The following is an 18,988-nucleotide window of genomic DNA, read 5'->3' on the forward strand; positions in this document are numbered from 1 at the left end:
GGTTGCTTACATGCAGGTAGCCATCGTGTGTGTTCACTTGACACTATTAAAATGCTATCAAATGTCACGAAATATTTAAGTTTTAAAAGTTTAACGAAATATAATGATGTCTTAGTCTCTCAAATGCAGTCCTCAAGTCATCCCCGAAGTCTCTGATCCACAAGACTGTTGTAAAAGAACAAAAAACCTTTAAAACTGTAAGCTAGGACAAAATAGAAACGTTCAGTTGTAAATGAGAATCTTTTCAAGTAGTTTGAAGACAATATTTCAGATAGTTTGCGCTTTTTCCATAATAATATATAGCGGGTGCTGGTAATGACGAAAATTGATGAAAGTAGTGATGTTGAATTGCTTCTGAATCAGACGGTGATACACTGTTTTCCCAGTGAAAATTAAACTAGTTATGACTGATACCTTTTTCCGTTTGGTATGGTCTAGGCTAGCAAGTCATCGTGCAAGTGCGCTTTTCATTGGAAAGAATTCAGAATATACATGTTATGGGTGGTGCATCCAAGGGTCAAGTGCTGAAGAATACCCACTTTTATCAAGGTACTTGTATTTAGTTTAGACTTTAAATTGAATTTGTTCAATAGAAGGACTTCATTGATAACAGTAACTTGGTAAATTAGCTAAACGAGTCACCATATATCGAAATGAGGAGTTCTATTAACTTATCTACAGCAATGAGACCAAAACTTTTTAGGCAAATTCTACAAACTGAAAAAGAGACTCGAGAAGGAAAGTCTTTTAAAATTAGAAGAAAAAGAGCACAATTGATTAAAGGAAGGGGTGCAGCTTTGCAAGGACTTGTGAAAAATAAACTCAAAATATAGACATGGAGGATCCCTTTGCTACAAACAATACAACACCATAATATAAACTAATTTATCCTGAGTCAATCAGGAACCTTGACAAGTGATGACCCTGAAGATTACAAAAACACTTGACAACTAGACAATGTTAGAATATTAAATCACGGTGCAGCTTTTAGTAAGGTTGTGTGAAAAAAATATTTCGGATCTAGTTTTTCTAGATTTTCTAGTTTTTCATGCATCTTTGATTCTGTCGTTCAAATATCAGATTCCAGTCTGGATTCCCTTCATTGTATTTTGTATTGTGGATCACTCAGATATCAGATTCTACAGGTCCACACCTTGGATTCCAGATTCTGCATCTTGGATTCTAGATTCCATGTTTCAGAGTCCAAGTTGTTGCATCTTGGATCCTAGATTCTTTAAATTTAGGAATCTTAATTTACACAGAAGAATTTCAAATACACTCTTCAAATGTGATTGTTTGAATTTGCTTCAAGTGACCCAATGTTATTTTAGTCTTGTCATCCAACAAGATATTAAATCAACCTTTCTGGATGATTATCTTGTGTGCCAAGAGCATCTTCAAAATGTTCTAACTGTTATGGTAACCTGTCTCAAGCATTTGATGATCGTATTAACTTGCACCGATACAGTAAAAATAAATAATCAAATTGTTCTCAAGAATATTAAGACTTGCTTGCAAACCTCTTATGAATCACTAGAAAAGCATTCCTGTTAAGGAAACATTCACCACCATTCAATACAACTGCAAGACAAGCAAGATTTTAGTTGACAGATAGACAAGGATATCCACAAACTGAGGTATGGTGGTGTGTATGAATAATACTAAAACAAGCCCCTTTGGTGTATGGTTTTCCTATTTCATTCATTCTGGTTCTCCCATGAGAAATAATCCTTTGGTTAAGTGGATGTAAATCAAGGTTTTATTCCCAGGGTCTCCTTCCTTAACCTAACCTACATAATGTACTGATGCTTGCATATGGCTAGTTTCTTGTTTCAATCTTTTGTAATCTGACCCAAAATCTTCAGTTTAAAACTTAAAATTTTAAAGATTATGGATTTATGATGCTCTTTTATCAAATTAAAAATACGTTTTGACCCAGAAATAGATTTTTTATCTTGCCACATGGAACATGTTTGGGAAGAAACACATGAAACATATTAGAAATATTTTGACAAATTTAGATAACAAAGTCAATAGTCCAAAATTTAGATATGTTACATGAAAAGAATAATTTTGAGTAACTGAATAATCTTAAATAAAATACACATTTGGATAGTCTGCTAGACAACTTCAACAGGAAACCCAGATAAGAAAAAGATGCCTGCTGACGAATCTAGCTTTAATCATGTGGATGATATATACTGATTATACAATGATTTTTAATGGCATACCATTGAATATCCTATAAGGCACTTGTTTCTAGCAGGCACAAACGTTTGTGCATCTGTGTATACTGAGAAAATATGGATGAAATGAGACATGATACAACAATGACAACTATTCTATCTCTACACTATTTAAAATAAACCTATGATGCAATGCATGATGGGAAGAAACAGTGGAATACCCCCAAATGTTCAACAGCTTTCTGGCATTCTGGCCGTATTTTCAATGGTTTGGAATAAACCAGAAATTGTGAAAACATTAATGTACAGCCACATCCATGCACTCTAAAAATGGACCACTCTAACAATTGCACCAATGTTGCAATAGGTCTTGCAAAGGCATGACAGCCATAATCTTGCATCTAACAACAGTCTAGATTACTTTTTTATCACGGAAACTAATTGGAAATGACGACCAAAAAATTGGACAGCTATCATGTTTCAGATGATGTCATGCTTTGCTTCATGCAAAACAACAAATCCCCCACAAAGTCCTTCAGGTTTAAACTCATCTTCGACACCTTTTTTACCCAGACATTACCCTCCTCAACATCATCTGGGCAGTCTTTTAACTCTTCATAATTAATATCAAAATCATTCATTGATTTCTCAAGGTAATACCAATGTCCCAAGACTCCAATGTCAATCACTTGTTTCCATAGATACACCCATCTGGTCTTGGTATAATAGCAATGTTTTTCATATCCATCGTATTCTTTACCATAATCTTTGAGCAACATTAAAGAGAAAATGCCAAAGCTCTGCCTCTGGAGTCTGCCTTGATTATAAAGCTTTTGAATGCTCTGTGTATAGCTATCAGATTCCGGGCTTCTGATACTATTACTGATTTGTAAGAGCGCTAAATTGTTCTCCATAACAGTATCGTAATATGTATTCTCGTCAGGATTGTGACGATATACCAGATACCCTACACCAACCAATCCAAACTGAACCATTGACTTTAAAGGCCTCTTTTTGATGCCTTTCAAAAAATCCACGAACACATTCTTGTAGTCCACATAAATATTATACGCAGACTTACCAAGTCTGTGCTGCTTGAGGCTTTCAAACTGGGGTAAAAGTGTATTATTTACACGATTTGCAGTTTGTAACACCTTTCTCACTCCGGCCGCCATTTTGGTTTGCGTGACCCACAGCGCATGCTTCATATCGTGGGCTCAGTTTACCACGTGATAGTCTTCAAGTCAAAATATTTCCAATAACAAGATAAAAAAGGCAGTGTTTTTAAAGAATTTTTACCAAAATGGTGAGTTTTTCTCTATTTTTGTAAAGGCAATACTATTCTCCAACTCCTTATCTTTCTTTAAATACTAAATTTTACCTATTTTGTGTTCAATAGATTATAGAAATCTTAATTAATAATTTGAGTCTTTATGAGATGAACCTAGCATTCCTTGATACTATTAAAATAAGACCTACTACATATTTTGAATGTCATTCTTGTCCCCTAAGATTTCATACGGAAAATCTAGGATAATTCTAGTTCCACTTACATATATTTCCTTCTTATTTTATAGTAAAGCAAGGTAGATGTAATGATATTTCGTATTTGTTGTAGTTTTGACGTCAAGGGTTTGTTGTGATTATGTTTTATTAATAGAATGGAGATCGACTTCCAGCTTAAGTAAGATCCTTTTAGATTTCAACGTTAAAAATGCTCTAGACATGTACAGGTTGTGTGATCTCGGAAACAATAAGAAATTATCAATGGTTGTACTGTATTTCATCACATTTTCATATAAGCTTAGCTTATTTATTTTTTTGTTACATGTAAGCTTTAACCCTTTTGTTTTCAGTATCTCTTAATACACTAGTATCTGTTATGGGAGGGGGTTTATACTTTCATTGTCCTCATCAATAATCATGCCAGCATGTGAACAGGAGCAGATCCAGGGGTGGTAATAGGGATGGCTATTGACCCCCCTTTTGCTCAAATTTCTCAGTATATTGTTAGTAACAGTCACCCCCTTTTCCTCAAATTCCTGGTATAAACTTTATAATAGTCACCCTCCCCCCCTTCTCAAATTCCTGGATCTGTTACTGGTGAAGCAGGTAACTAACTGCCAGTTAGGAGATGATTGAGTCTTTCTTTTGAATGAATCAAACTCTCTTATACTTACAGCCCAAGGCATTTAAAGTCAGGAGCCATACCAAAAAGGCCATTCATCCACAGTCTAGAAAAGCTTCTCAGTTAGCAAGAGCAGCTCACAGAAAAGAGAAGATACAGAGGTAAGTACTGGAGATGCTGATGCATGGATATACTGATATACTACCTAGTCAGTCAATTGGTCCTTAACTTGTCTGCCTGTCCAATCATCTATTCATCCATTCATTAATTAATTATAATAAATAATTCATTTATTTATTTATTTGTTTGTTTCTTCACTTGTTCCTCTATTCATTTGCCAATCATTGTGTCATTCATTCAGTAGTCATCTATCCATCCATTTTTAACTATTCACATATTCATTCATTTTCCCATCCATTCATTCATTCAAACTTGTCCATTTCCTCTAACATTTCCTTCTAACATCTATTTGACTTGTTTATATATTTATTCAAATTCAGAAAAAAAGAAGAAAGAAGTCAACTTCTAGAAGCAAGAGGTATTGATGGGTTGCAAGCATTTTCAACAGAGTCAAAAGACAAAAACATGGTGGCCATCTTGGTGCGATAAAAAATCAATGATAATGTTAAATCTTTTGTTAAAAAACAAAAATATGTTTGCGATGACATGACAGGCTATTGAAGAATTTAAATTGTTCAACAAAATACTTTGGTCTTTAAAACAAAATATTCTCAGATAATATTGCTTTTTGGAATAGAGGTTTTGCACTGTCACGTGATGGCAGCCAGTTGTTAGATGGCAGGAACAATACAATAGTTTTACATGAGAAAGAATTCAAATCCCAAGAGTAATGGGATTTTATTGTTCTGCCATCTACCCACAGGCAGCCCAACCTGTATTATAGGTGTGGGCACATGACGGTGCAAAACCTCTTATGAAATATTTGACATGCATCCGTACTCTTATTTTCTTTGCTTCTGCTCTCTTTCAGTGGGTGAAAAGTGCCGGTGGTTTTTTGAGCACATTGACGAAAGAAAGCAGAGATATGCAGCAGAAGAAGTAAGAGAACTGATTGAAGAGTAAGTAGACATTGATCTTTATTCATCAGTCATTTTTCACTGCTTGTGTTTGCCATATCAAGGGTGACATCGCAGCAGTAAACTTGCCTCTCACCTTTGGGATCTTGGATTTAAATTCTGGACTTGGGATCGCCAGTGAGTTGATTTTCTTGGGTGATTTAAGGAATCTTTCTTGGTTCTCTTGTTTTTCTCCCTTGGCAAAACACAAGTCAAATTTCAAAATATGCTCTGTGGGTTACCTGTGCTTTGATCAGCCCAGAGATTGTATCTTCTCAAAAATGAACATGCCAGCATAGAAATGTGTGTTGTAAATATTTACTGTAGTATGGAAGCCTCCCCTTCCCTTAGATTTTGAAATTCTAAACAAAACATGCAACAGTTTAGCTCCCTATCATGTCACTAGTCGATCCACATCAAGACTCTGCTCCTCAATCTTTGCATAAGGTGAATAAAGAATACTGTACCTTTCCAAAATGTTGTTTCCAGATACCTTCAACGCTTTGATGCAGAGCTGCAAAAGATAGAGCAACTAAACAATGCAGTAAAAGGCAGACAGGGGAGAATATATGCCACCAAGGAAGACAACATGAAGACAATCATTTCCATTGAAAGTGAGCTTTTTAATACAGGAGGCCTTGGTAAGTAGCTGTCTACATTTATCTACAATACTTTTTTGTCTATTTGTTCCATTTGGCCATTTCCATTATGTTTTTTCTTTGATTTTTTTATTTGTTTTGATTGCCAGAGGTACCAGACCTTACATCTGCTAAAAACTTTGAACTGTTCAAGTAAGTTTTTATTTGCTTTTATTTCTAACTATCTTTTGATGTGGCAGGAACAATCTAAGACTTTCCCCATCATATGATAAAGTTCCATCCTCTGTTATAGCTGTACATGACACAAGGACTTCAATCTATCCCCTATGTATAATGGGTTGAGGTCTTGCATGTCATCAAATGAGAGACCTGCAGTGCGATCCCCATTGTAATATCAAATGGTCTTCAGCTTCTCTTTAATCCACCCAGAAAGCCTTATCAGTTTGGGTGATAACGTTTTCCCATTTCAGACCACATTTCATTCACTTGAGAATAAAATGCTTTGTTTAAGTTGTAAAGTTCCATGTTCATGTGTATACTCATGTGTGACAGTTAAAGAAAGAAATGATACTCTAGGGTATGACGTGGTCTGAAATGGGAAGTCGTTGCACAAAGATGCATAAAGTTTATATCTGCAGTAATAGAGAAAATGGGCAGGACAGCTACAGTAAACGAGATACAGAAACCACTGACATTCAAAACTGTTATGATTATTTTTAATATTTTTTTAGGGAATGGAACTGTGATATGAAATGTTTCTCACCAATATGTATGAAGGCTTTTACAAAATCATGTCCGACTGAATCCAGATCTCAAGTACTAGAAACAAGAGAATCGATTGATGAAGAGACAGAAGACAGAGACAAGAAGCTAGAAAAGGAAGATATGAATTGTTCTTCCTAAATTAGCAACAATCCTTGTTGTAAAATTTGTCTTCAATATTAGAATGTTTTTATTGGAATTGTATTCTAAAAGAAGTAAATTATGCTAAAGTCATTTTATTTTTCCCCTCTTTCTTTTTATCTACAAATTTTCATCAGTTCATTAATTTTGTTCCCTTAGTCATTCGATCCTTTGTCCATCTGTTGCTTTGTCCTTTGCTTCATTCAAATGCTTGTTCGTTTACCCTTTGCTTCAATTTTTGTTTATTGTTGGTTCATTTGTTCGTTTATTTTTCATTCATTCTTTTTTCCACCGGTTATCTCAGTTATTCGTAATATGATTGTCCTTGCTTTTATCCTTGCTTACACAATTATTATTTGGCCCATGACTTACAGATAGCCAATACATCCCTCTCTCTCTCAATAATAGAACCCAATTTCTTTCCTGACCTTGCTTTGCCAATTCTTCCCTTTCTAAACTCTTTCATCCTTTCATTCTAGATCTCTTCCCTTCACTCCAAGGCTTGGCTTGTCATCACTTCAATTGATATCCCTCTTTCCTTTGCTTCTCAGGCTTGTCTTGCCCGCCACCCATTCACTGCACTTCAACATTTCACTCATTCCTTGATTTTTCACCCATGTATTTCCCATCCATGTTATCTCTTGTCTTTAATCCTTCACTCCAATCCTCTTCCCGTGCCAAACGCCCAGTTTTTAATTTGTACTTCTCCTCAACCTTTTACATTTTTATTCTTTAGAAACAATTATTTTTTTATTTTTAAAATCAAAACTTTTTTCTTTACATTGTGTAAAAAAATTTAAGCATTTGAATCAAGAACTAGGAAATGGTTTTGGATAATATCTTTAGTTTTGTGACTTAATCACAGCTAAAGAATTTGTAAGGATATTTTTATATGGAAATGTATGCATTGGGGAGGGGAGAGGGGCACGATGAAGTTGAAATCCAAAACAAGAGGTACTTTGGATCTTGTGTTTTGTTATCCTAATTAATACAATTACCGAAAAAAAGAAAGAAAATCAAATCAAATATTAAAATGAATATAAATAAGATAGATGTTTAACGCAAAAAACATTTACATTTGAAAATTATAACTAAAGGAGAAAAAGAAAAAAAAGGAATTATCTATTCCATTTCTGCTTTTGATCTTTCGCACTTTCATTGGTCAAACCTCAGGCCAACCCACAAAGGTGGTTTTTAGAACTCATCATGGCTTGATCTTTTCGCAATCTTCGGTCCACTAAACTCCTCATGTGATATGATACCATCCTCGTCCAGATCTTCCTGCTCAAAGACGTTATCTACCATCTTCTCATGTTCTTGTTGCCAGCGCTCGTCGTGGACTGGTGCAAAGCGAGCTTCGGCCTGGATACGCATATAATTAGATACTTCCTCACGTGTCAATTTATCGTCGCCATTTTTGTCCATGTAGCTGAACATGTCGTGGTGGGGCGCGGGTTTGCGGACGTCAAGTAGCTCAAGGTCATAGGTCAGGGTGGTGTTTCCTGTAAGAAAACACAAGAGGTCAAAAGTGGTTGATGTGACACTGGTGCAAACACTAGTTAGCGCAGCAGTAGAAAAAAGCGAATTTGCGCAAGTATCTTAGTCGATTGGCTTTAAACTTGAAACTGTTCTCACGGACTTCCACATGCTCTAGAAAGATTACTTTATTGAATAAATTTAGATATACAAGCGTGCTAGAATCTCACTCTCTCTTGTGTTCTCTTGCAAACGCACCTATAACTACTGGTTTTCATATTACTGGAAAACACAGGATTTGATCTGCAATTGCAATCTTGGGCGGGGCTAATAAAATGACATAGATAGAAGAAATGATCGCCTCCCTTCCTTACGGTCTCAGGATTGGTAACGCACATATAACCTAAAAAACAAGTTTTCATATGAAGACATGGCCGCCATGTTGGTTCGCATAGCAGCGAAAAATTTGTTTTTGAACTCAACCAAAATGGCAAGTACAACTCATGATATACGCGCAACAAACTAAGAGAGATCAAATAGCATGGTTTCAAGAGGCACATGCAAGGCGCAAATAGATGACTTTAGAAATCAATAAGAAAAAATAAGAAAAAAAGGTAGTAAAACTTGTTTAAAAAATAATAATTCAAGATGTACAGCGGCTTTCACTGAAGCGGAAAAAAGTTTAAAGTTATTTTTTCTGTGTCCTAGAGACGTCCACACAGACCCGGCAAGTTTCCTAAACTTTTCTAAGAGTCCTCCATCACTCGCAAAAATAAGCTTCACTCGTTTTCTCGGAAAAATAAGAATGTCCGACTTGTGGCAGGTCTACTACAGGTTTTCTTGTGGCCTCGCTTCCGTCCATCAAGTTTATACCGCGAACGGTTTTAGTAAAAGTTTGAACTGTTTCTTCGGTCCAAAGCCAAAAACCTCGGTTAAAAATTGCAAAAAAGTAATAACATTTATATCGCCACTAAAAAGCTATTTTTAACTAATATCACTATAGCCTACGAATATGATCGAGGGCCGGAATATTGAGTAACAGTGGTAATGAAGTCGATCGATCCCAGTCATAATTCACTAAATCTGTTAATAGTCTCTCAGTAATATATAATTCATGTCCTGATTGGCTAGGCCAGTTAGATCTATAGTCGTGTCTAATATAGCTACGTCATAGGAAATGTCCCACTTTGCGAACTCGTAAAATATATCATAACAAAATAAAATACTTGCTTTTTCCATGAATGAAAGAAATAAAAGCAAGAAAGATAAAAGAGGAAAAAGCTAATGAAAACCCACACTGCTAAAGAAAAAGCACTAAATGGGAAGTTTTAATAGTTTGAATTAAAGACAAAGTCGTAAAGAAATATTTAAGAAAATTAAAAATGGACAGTTCACTTTTCTTTTAATTGTCGTCACTTAAAGGTATTTTAAAAGATCCTTTTTTTCCAGGTAGTTTATACAAAACCCGGTGGATTTATCGAATGAAATTTCCTGAAATAAATCCTAAGCTTATCTTTACGTCATTCATAAGTGAATCCAAAAGTTACGAAACTCCTTCTAGATTCAAAGCTGTTAAAAAATCTACACCTAAATTAACAAAAATATAAACTAAAGCACTGTAAAATTATAACATTTCCTTGCTATATTTACAAACATTTTTTTTCCATACCTGGTATATCAGGAGTCCCTTTCTTGCCATAAGCCAGTGATGGTGGAATAACAACCTTTCTTCTTTGTGACCTACACATTCCTGTAAGAGCCTGCTCGAAACCTTTAATGACGGCGCCACTCCCGAGGATAAACTCAAATGGGAGATAGTTCTTTCTCTGGTCGATAGTCGTATCAAATAGTGAGCCATCATCCATCCAGCCTGTATAATGGACAACTACTTGGTCTCCAGATTTGGTTTTGTTCTTGCAATCTTTTGGTACGTAAAGGTCTTCAACTTCGATTTTGGCATTTGGGTCAACTTCTTCTTCCTCCTCTTCTTCCTCTCCCTCTTCTTCTGTTTCATCGCTTTCATCTGCTTCTTGTGCTTTTGCTTTCTTTTCTTTCTTTTCCGTTGGTTTTTCATCAGTGTCCACTTCAACTTTTCCATCTTCTTCTTCGTCTTTCACTTTGGAAGCTGCCTTGACAACTTTCTTTCCAAATTTGATTTTACCCTTCTCATTTTTCTTATTTTCCTTATCGGCCAAGCAAACAACAGCCAAACACACTAACAACAATAATATTATGAGTTTCATGTTGATATTTATGTCTTAGGTCAATTCTCGGTGGTTTTTCCTTTTTTCTGTTTTCTTTTACACGTGCAAGTCGTGTCCACCCGCCGTCAGTCCACTCAATCACGTGCAGGTGTCCTATTGGTTGCTACTGATTCGTGAAAGCACCAATCAGGGCTTTTATAACAAACACCAATCCCAAATGTGGTAGTTTCAAAATGAGACAAGAGATGAATAGCATTTCAAGTTCAAGTTCATGTTCGAGATGCGATTTTTGAGTTAATTTTCAGTTCTTGATAATGAAAAAAAGGTGCTTTTCGAACCAATTTGATTTCTACATTTGAACACCTGCAAGTAAACAGGTTTACTGGTACCAAAATGATACAGAGAACTATAATAGCAAATCTTATATTAGTTATATATTTTATTGAACTAATGACTGGATGACCTCGTTTTTGTGCACTTGTCAGCCATTATGAGAACGGTGTATAATCTCAGGCATCTTTATTGCCTTAAAAAAACACCCTAAGAGGTACTGGCGTACTCTCTGGTAGTCCTTTTAGATTTGTGACACCCTAAGAGGTACCAAATTGCAGGTCTGGAATCCTAAAAGGTTGTCCTGCTAGCAGAGGTTGTTTTTCGTCCCCTTGGGATGAGCTGCAGGCAAGCCTGAACGGAGGGCAGAAAAAGACCTCTGCAAGCAGGTACTAAAAGGTACGACGATTCGCTAGAACTAAAAGCCTCAAGATTCATTATTCTAAACTACACATTTTCTGTCAAGGAAATATATGGTGAGGGGTGAGAACGAGAAAAAATTGAAAATTACTAGTAAGAAACAAGATTTCTTGTACAAAAAGCAACTTAGATGAACACTTTGACTCTTACGACGCCTGTAAGCAACCACACAAAAAACTTTCGAAAAATTCATTTTTTATCAATTTTCCAAGAGGTGGCTAAATGTACATCAAAACTAACTCTAACCTTTTTTCTCGCTAATTTACATTTCAGAAATAAAAGGAGAACAAAAATTAAAGCACCAGCATTGATTAAAGTGGGTCCACAAGGGTGGAACCAGCCAAAATTTTAGGGGGGGCTAATTGAGTTTGGGGGGGGGGGGGGGGGGCTAATTGAGTTTCTTCCGTCAACACAACGGAAGACAATAAAAAAAGCATCTAATTCTTCAGGTTTTTTTTGCAACCCCCCCCCCCCCCCCCCCCCACCCTGGATCCGCCCTTGGTCCAGGTCTGGAGTAGCTTTTAAGCTTTTTTATATATCTGCTATAGGTATTCACTAGGAAGCAGAAAATCAATTTTAAAATTGTGCAAAACATTACAGGAGAAATGCTGAAACTTCCACCAGTGAGAATCTTTCCTCTCCTTTTTTTGTTGATTTTTTTGAAAAACATTCATTTAATTTTCACTCTCATTTATTTTATTTTCAAAATTACAAAGCTGTTAGCACATAATTATGCATTTATCAGTAAGCACAATATTGATAATTAACAATTCTTATTCAATGTGGGTGAAAATATAGCATTAAGGCTGCATTCATAATGTATGGCAGAGGGGGGGGCAGGTGAAATTGAGGGGGGATCGGGAAAATTTTGGTAGGAAAAGGGGGGGATGCGCAAATTTTTATCAGAAAAATGGGGGGGGATGCACAATTTTTGGAAGAAGCTACGAGCCTTGCTTAGGGGGGATCGTATTTTCTTGCATGACTTTAAGGGGGGTATTTAGAATTATTCTGGACATTTCAAATTTTCACCTCCTGCACCCTCCCCCCCCCCTCCATGCCATACATTATGAACGCAGCTTAAGGGCTGGATTCCAATTTTATTAGCCAACAACATTAATTTAACAATAAATTTTATAAATTAAATAAGCCAATAAAAAATCTTTATAAAATTAAGATAAATAATAAGATAAAAAAATATGAATTGAAATAATAATTAAAAAATATTAGCATAATTTTAGAGTTGAGTAAAGAGTTTCGCGTGCTGTGATTTGTTGAGCGACCAGTGATTATGAGTCGATTATGTATGCTGCTCGAGCAGTGATTTTCCAATATTATTTAACAAAATTTTAACCTCCAAAGGGAGCATAATATATCCCTAGTTTTTAGGTATGATTCTAATAAGTAATAAGTAATCTACCTGTAAGGTTACACTAAGTAGGACTTACATTGTCCAATTCCATTTCCTCTGCTGCTGCATGGAAAAATGTAAAATTAAATCAATAAAAAAACAGTCACATGCAAATAAAACATCATAAACCACATAAACAAAAACTATTTTAAAAATCGTGAATTAAATAATAAAAGTTATTAGGTAATAATAATAAAAATCGAATAATTAATAATTATTATTAGCTAGTGTATACATTATATCTAATTCTTTTCAACCCTGTTTGGGCTCCAAAAGGTCATAAATTAATCATTATGATCAAGGGAATAAATGAAGGTTTTGAATTTTTCTCTAAAAAATGCCACCCGCTTAGCTCATGATCAGTTGGTAAGAGCGTCAGTTTATTGTGCAGGAGGTCGATGTTCAAGACACAGCCAAACCAACACTCAGGGTCTTAAAATAACTGAGGAGAAGTTGCTGCTGTTGTAATTACATCTGCAAATAGTTAGACCTTCAAGTCTAGATCTTCTCAGATAAGGACTTAAACCGTAGGCCCGGTCTCCCAACCCTTCCTAGCTAACCTGCAGTAAAATGAGGGAAATAAAAGAAATTGTTGAATTATTTGTGTAAGAGTAGGGGATTGTCTCCTGGTTCAACAGGCTATCCCAATTTGGAGGCATAATACTAATCTACTAACTATTCACTAATGATTATGCATGATCATTAATATCTATCAAAAATATAAACCTCATCCTTTCTGAGGCTTTGCATTATTTGACTCAGTACCCCCAGAAAATCAAAATGAAACATTCCTGATCATTTTAAAGAAAAAAAGATTGATGCTTTACCTTTGTTGGTGTATTTTGTAACAATTAGCAAAGATTACCACAACTAGCACTAGTACCAGAAAAAAAAGGCAACCAAGCACAATTGCAATAATTTTAAGACTCAATCCATCTGTTGAAATAAACAAATAATAAAAATCTTTAAATTTTAACAGATGGCCTACATCACAATGATTGCTTTTCAGCAGGGCTCCATGTAAAATAGAACAAATAAATAAATGAATGAATGAATGAATGAATGAATGAATGAATAAAAGAAAAAATACAAAAAAATTAATCAAAATATAAAAAATATATACAAAGCAATAAAAAATAGACATAAAATAGCTAATAAAATTATAAATATCTGAATCTATTAAAAATTGCTCTCTTAATAAGTGTTTCACAGTTGGCAACATTTTATGTACTCCATAGATAGAGTGTTCCATTCCTTTAGAAAGCTATTCCCAGGGGGGGGGGGGGTACTACCACCCCAACTTGGGTGGGGTGTGCCACCAGGACCTCAAAACCCTGACCCTATCCCAGACCTAAAATTTTGGTTTTACATACCCTACCCCAGACTAAAGCTAAGAATTGTACACCCTATCCCAGACTAAAAGACGGAAAATGTGGTTTTACAATCAATTGCAATCAATATTTACTAGCATTTTAATTTTTTTTTGTGTCGGCAGAAAGCGTAGCTTATTTGCCAGACAAAAACGACCAAGTCGTTAACCCTATCCCAGACTAAAATGATACCCTATCCCAGACAAAATGTCAAAACATGATACCCTATCCCAGACCCAAAAGCTGAAAAACCATACCCTATAGGGCGGCACATACCCATATAGCAAATATAGGGGAGTACCCCCCCCCCCCCCCTGGGAAGCTATTATAAGAAGTTAGTAATCTCTTATTAAGTTCAGATTTAGAAGTTCTTAAAAGTTTTTTATTTTTAGTATTATATATATGTACATTGGAACCGCGTTGGACATTATCAGAACCATCTTCCTTAATAAGCTGGTACATCCAGATGCATCATTGAATTGATCTACTTGTATGTAGGTCAAACCATTCTACATAGACATCCTATAGCAGATGCCCGCAAAGGTCTCTTGAGTAAGGCCGTGAAGACCTCTGTGTACTATTGTGCAATTTGTCCATTTTGTCGGGGGGAATCAGGAAAAACAAGACGCTCCTGGAGTGTGAGCACTGGGTTGCCGAATGTGCTGGTATGCTGGAGCTTATTTAACACCTTATCTTTTTTGTGTACCGCATTTGGGAGGAGGGGGTACTTTGGAACATTTTAGGAGTATTTTTCTTCGAGAACTTCCAAACACTTATTTTTTCTCACATCAAATTTATTCAAAAGTGTGCCAAAACTATACATATGCAGTTATGTAACAGCATTGCGTTACTGACATCACTAAGGTTTTTACTTAATTAATAGGAGGCTCCATCTAAAATTACACTGACAATAACTGCTGAACTTTTGACCCAAGACTCGTGGCATCTGACGAAATAATGAAAAGTCTTTCATTTACGGCCAATGTTATCAGCTTCATCACCACGTAGTATTTAACAACAAATTCAAGTATATATCTTATTAACTAAGAAGACTAAAAGCTTCATGTATTTTCATTTAGGCTAATGGTTATTAGTTTTGAAGCTAGCTCAGGCTATTTTGCTACTAACCCATGCGATTGAAGTAGGGAATTAATACTGCCGACTGCATGAGTAGCTGTATCAATACATAGCTCTTATTAACCGAGTGCGAGGTCCGTACCATAAGTTATATGGACCGAGTTTTTCCCACTGCCTTATGGCCCAAGCGCGTAGCGCGTGGACCATAAAAAAGTGGAAAAAACAAGGATCCATAACTTACGGTACTGACCGAGCAAACGAGGTTAATAAGATATTTATTATATGGCAAGGCATTGAGATTAAAAAGAGGCGAAGCAACAAAAAGTAAAGTTGACAGCGCATGTCAAACGAGAACTGCATTGGAAGGGCTTCCTGTACGTGCCAAAAATCATGTAGTGTTTGAGTCGCTTAAAAAGAGAAGTTTTAGTTTACTTTGAATGAATCTAGCTATAGTTTAAAGTTTTCTGAAATACTAGTTAACAAAAGTGAGGCTTTCTTTTGCAAAACATGTAAATGCAAAGCAAAAAAGGCATCAAAAGAAGACCTCAAGAACTCAACAGGAGATTGAGAAGACATGTCGTACTTCAAACTTCAAGATATTCACAACCAAGATGAAAATACTACAGTCTTCCGTTTGTTTTCCTGCCTTATATTAGGAAAAAACTCAAAAAACTCTCTCCAGAAATTAATGAGAAGCTTTGGAAAACTATGGCTCGCTGAACATGGACAGTTTTCGTCAATTTTCAACGTTTTGACTGTTTGAAGCAGGCCGCCATATGCACAATGGCTGAAATCATGAAGATTAAGCCACACTTTCGACTCAATTATAAAAAAAGGTACTACCAACTCTCCTGTCCAAAAATGCGTTCAAATTCAAGTGCAGATGAAATATTATGGAAATATTGAAATACTTCAAGAATTAAGAGCGGATGAGTCTAGATAACTGCTTAAAACGTTAACGAAAGAAGCTACTGGCTTCTTCACCCGATCAATTCAGATAAGTTCAAACTTGACGTTGTAAGTTCACTGATTGAAATAACAAATTTACGTTAATTCTACTCGTAAACCTATCTTTATTTCATTTACTGAATTAGCCGCTATTCACTACCCTTTAGTTCGTAGTTTGATTTTTAGCATAGTTAGTTTTTCTAGTTTTTTCTAGTCGTACAAAATCGCTCAACTAGTGCCGTATAGAGCCTTGATCGAAAGAGTTAGTTGTCGCTTGTATGAAAGAGTAGTTGCTTATTGTTTGATAAGTTTTACATTAAATGCCAGTGACTTTCAGTTATCTTAATCATTTATTGAAGGTTTCCCGACAATTTTCATCCAGAAATATTTTTTAAATGAAGATTTGAATGTTTTAAAAGATCATAAGTACGTACACACAGTGAACCATTTCATTTTTCGGTCCGTACCGTAAGTTATGGACCGCAAATTGACCAATCATAACGCGTGAAATTACCTAATAATAATAAATATCTTAATTACAAATAATGCAGATCCTTAGGAATCTTCTTTTACTTCTCATTTATATAACTTCTTACTAAGGAGAGCCCGGAGTCACAGCCTCAGCTGCTATAGCCATGCAGCGTATGAGTCATGGATCTAGCTATGCATGAACACGTCATTCAAATTACAAAAAGTGGGGATCTTCTTTTACAACTCAATTATATTACTTCTATATATGGAGAGCCCAGGGTCACAGCCTGAGCTGCTGAGTCAGCGTATGAGCCATGAATCTATGAACACAACACTCAAATCCATATATGGGCACTGATCTTGTGCAACTTTGCCATTTTGTCAAGCAAGGGGAAAAAATTACTACTGGGCTGCATCACCAGTAGTGACAGTGTACGTTTTCAGTTTTTTTGACAGCTTTCCATGTTTGCATTGTATGCTTATTTTATGCTGTCAACCTGTGCAAATCCTGTGAAAATCTCTGTATTTTTGAAATTTCACAGGTTTTTCAAAGAAGAGCTATAGACCCTAGCTGTCTCATTGAATGAAATTTTTTTTTACTGTACATGCATCGATACTTTGATTTTACAAATATGCATGGATAGACATTGAAAATTATGAAGAGTGAAGCAATTCTGACGGGCAAAGTCTTGAGCAAATATTAATTCCCCTTAAGGATTTAGATTAAGCTGAAACTCAGCGACTCATCTCTAGAAAATTCCTGTGTGACTCGATCAGCTGATCGAGGTTATAAAGAAAGACCAACAACATAATTATGTATGCTAAAACTCAGACTTGAATTGATAGAACTGGGACTAATGGACTAAAGGATGCATATTATCTAAGATTTTGATTTTATGTCATAAACCCTTGGGAAATTTTTTTATACTTAACATGTAATTAATCACTACTTAACACATGTAATTGAGAACTACTTAATATGTATTTAATTTGTATTTTTGCTTTACATTTAATCACTGCTTTATCCCTATTTATCAAGTACTTAATTCTGTCTTGCCAGCTAACTAATGTATATTTCATCCATACTTTAATTTTTGACTTAATATGTATTTAACCACCTACTTAATATATACTTAATGATTATAAAAGGTACAACAAAAATTGCACTTAAAATGGCCTTAATAACTACTTGATATATATTTGTCACATATACTTAATATATACTTGAATTGTATTTAACATGGCATTATCAAACTAGGTGTATAATGGATTGCTTAATCACTACTTCATCCCTATTTATCGAGTACTTAATTCTGTCTTGCCAGCTAACTAATGTATATTTAATTCGTACTTGAATATTTGACTTAATATGTATTTAAACTACTATACTTTATATATACTTAATGTGCAACAAAAGTTGTACTTGAATTGCCTTAATAGCTACTTAATATATATTTGTCACATCTACTTACTATACGATCTGGATTTCATGATTCCTATCACAATGCTATGCGCCATCTTCAAAAATTTATCAGAAGAGTGATTGTTCCTTAATTCACAATTAAGGATTCTTTAGATAGCGAATCATTCACTTCGGGATGGCTTCGTGAATCCATTGCATCAATTGAAGAAGATAACAATACTAAGTTAAAAAAGTCTCAATCAGATACGAACCAAATCGGCACAAATAAACGTGTCGTATTCCATGCTCCTGGCGTTTCTTTTTGTACGTTTTGTTTCTATTACTATTGTGAATATGAAGATTTATAGTAGACTTCATTGATGCGGTATAAATTTGGCTGCATTTAGTCCCTCCAGCTCAGTTATCTAGGCCTTGTCATAGGTATAGTATAAGCCGTTGGAAAACGGAAAACCGCGTATCGGATCGTAAGTGTTCAGTTCTTGGAATCCTCTTGTTTGTAGTGTACTTTTCATCATATCATATAATTCTTCATGTTATGTATCATCTTGGCCTCTTCTCTAGTTCTGTCCGTCGTTTATTATCGTCAAAGCAAGCAAATTGAGTTTCTCCACGGGCTTTTCTTCTTGTTCTTGTGCTGCCCATTACCAGCCATAACGTATATTATTACTTCGGGAATGAAACGGTTTGTCTCTCATGTTCTGATTATGACAATAACATGGCCGGCTTTAGCTTACTGTTTTGCAGGCACGGTGTACTAATATATTTCCGTATATACTGACAATCCTCAATCTTCAATCTTCATTCTAGCAAAAGTAAATCTTTAAAGTAGTGCTTTGACTAGGTTGTGAGTTCTGCATATATTGGCGGACTATTCTAACGAGCTTTGGTAAGCACGCATTTAGATTTTGAAATTGAGGATTGGATTTCTTAGCCAATCATGATAAGCAGATTTATTGAATTATCGAAGCC

At 35.4% G+C, this 18,988-nt stretch overlaps 3 protein-coding genes across 3 annotated transcripts; 1 reads left to right on the top strand and 2 right to left on the bottom strand.

Moving 5' to 3' along the window:
• Positions 1-2,659: 2,659 nt before the first annotated feature.
• On the bottom strand, positions 2,660-3,361 carry LOC148911863 (mitochondrial import inner membrane translocase subunit Tim29-like). The gene has a single exon (XM_089028774.1). The coding sequence runs from the start codon at positions 3,359-3,361 to the stop codon at positions 2,660-2,662; it is 702 nt and encodes a 233-aa protein (XP_088884900.1).
• Positions 3,362-3,406: 45 nt separating this feature from the next.
• Positions 3,407-6,985, top strand: LOC148911864 (translation machinery-associated protein 16-like). The gene is made up of 7 exons (XM_089029265.1): positions 3,407-3,492; positions 4,369-4,475; positions 4,815-4,852; positions 5,306-5,393; positions 5,880-6,031; positions 6,139-6,181; positions 6,721-6,985. The coding sequence occupies exons 1-7, from the start codon at positions 3,490-3,492 to the stop codon at positions 6,890-6,892; spliced, it is 603 nt and encodes a 200-aa protein (XP_088885391.1). The 5' UTR covers positions 3,407-3,489; the 3' UTR covers positions 6,893-6,985.
• Positions 6,974-10,638, bottom strand: LOC116290140 (peptidyl-prolyl cis-trans isomerase FKBP14). The gene is made up of 2 exons (XM_031697135.2): positions 10,038-10,638; positions 6,974-8,394 (listed from the first exon to the last, which is right to left on the bottom strand). Exons 1-2 carry the CDS (start codon positions 10,609-10,611, stop codon positions 8,087-8,089), a joined length of 882 nt encoding a protein of 293 aa, XP_031552995.1. The 5' UTR covers positions 10,612-10,638; the 3' UTR covers positions 6,974-8,086.
• Between the last annotated feature and the right edge of the window lie 8,350 nt (positions 10,639-18,988).

The sequence above is a fragment of the Actinia tenebrosa genome, unplaced genomic scaffold, assembly GCF_029948245.1.
Source record: "Actinia tenebrosa isolate PJP-AT-01 unplaced genomic scaffold, QUT_ActTen_1.0 PGA_scaffold13__45_contigs__length_12533684, whole genome shotgun sequence".
In the NCBI taxonomy this organism is placed as follows: Eukaryota; Metazoa; Cnidaria; class Anthozoa; order Actiniaria; family Actiniidae; genus Actinia; species Actinia tenebrosa.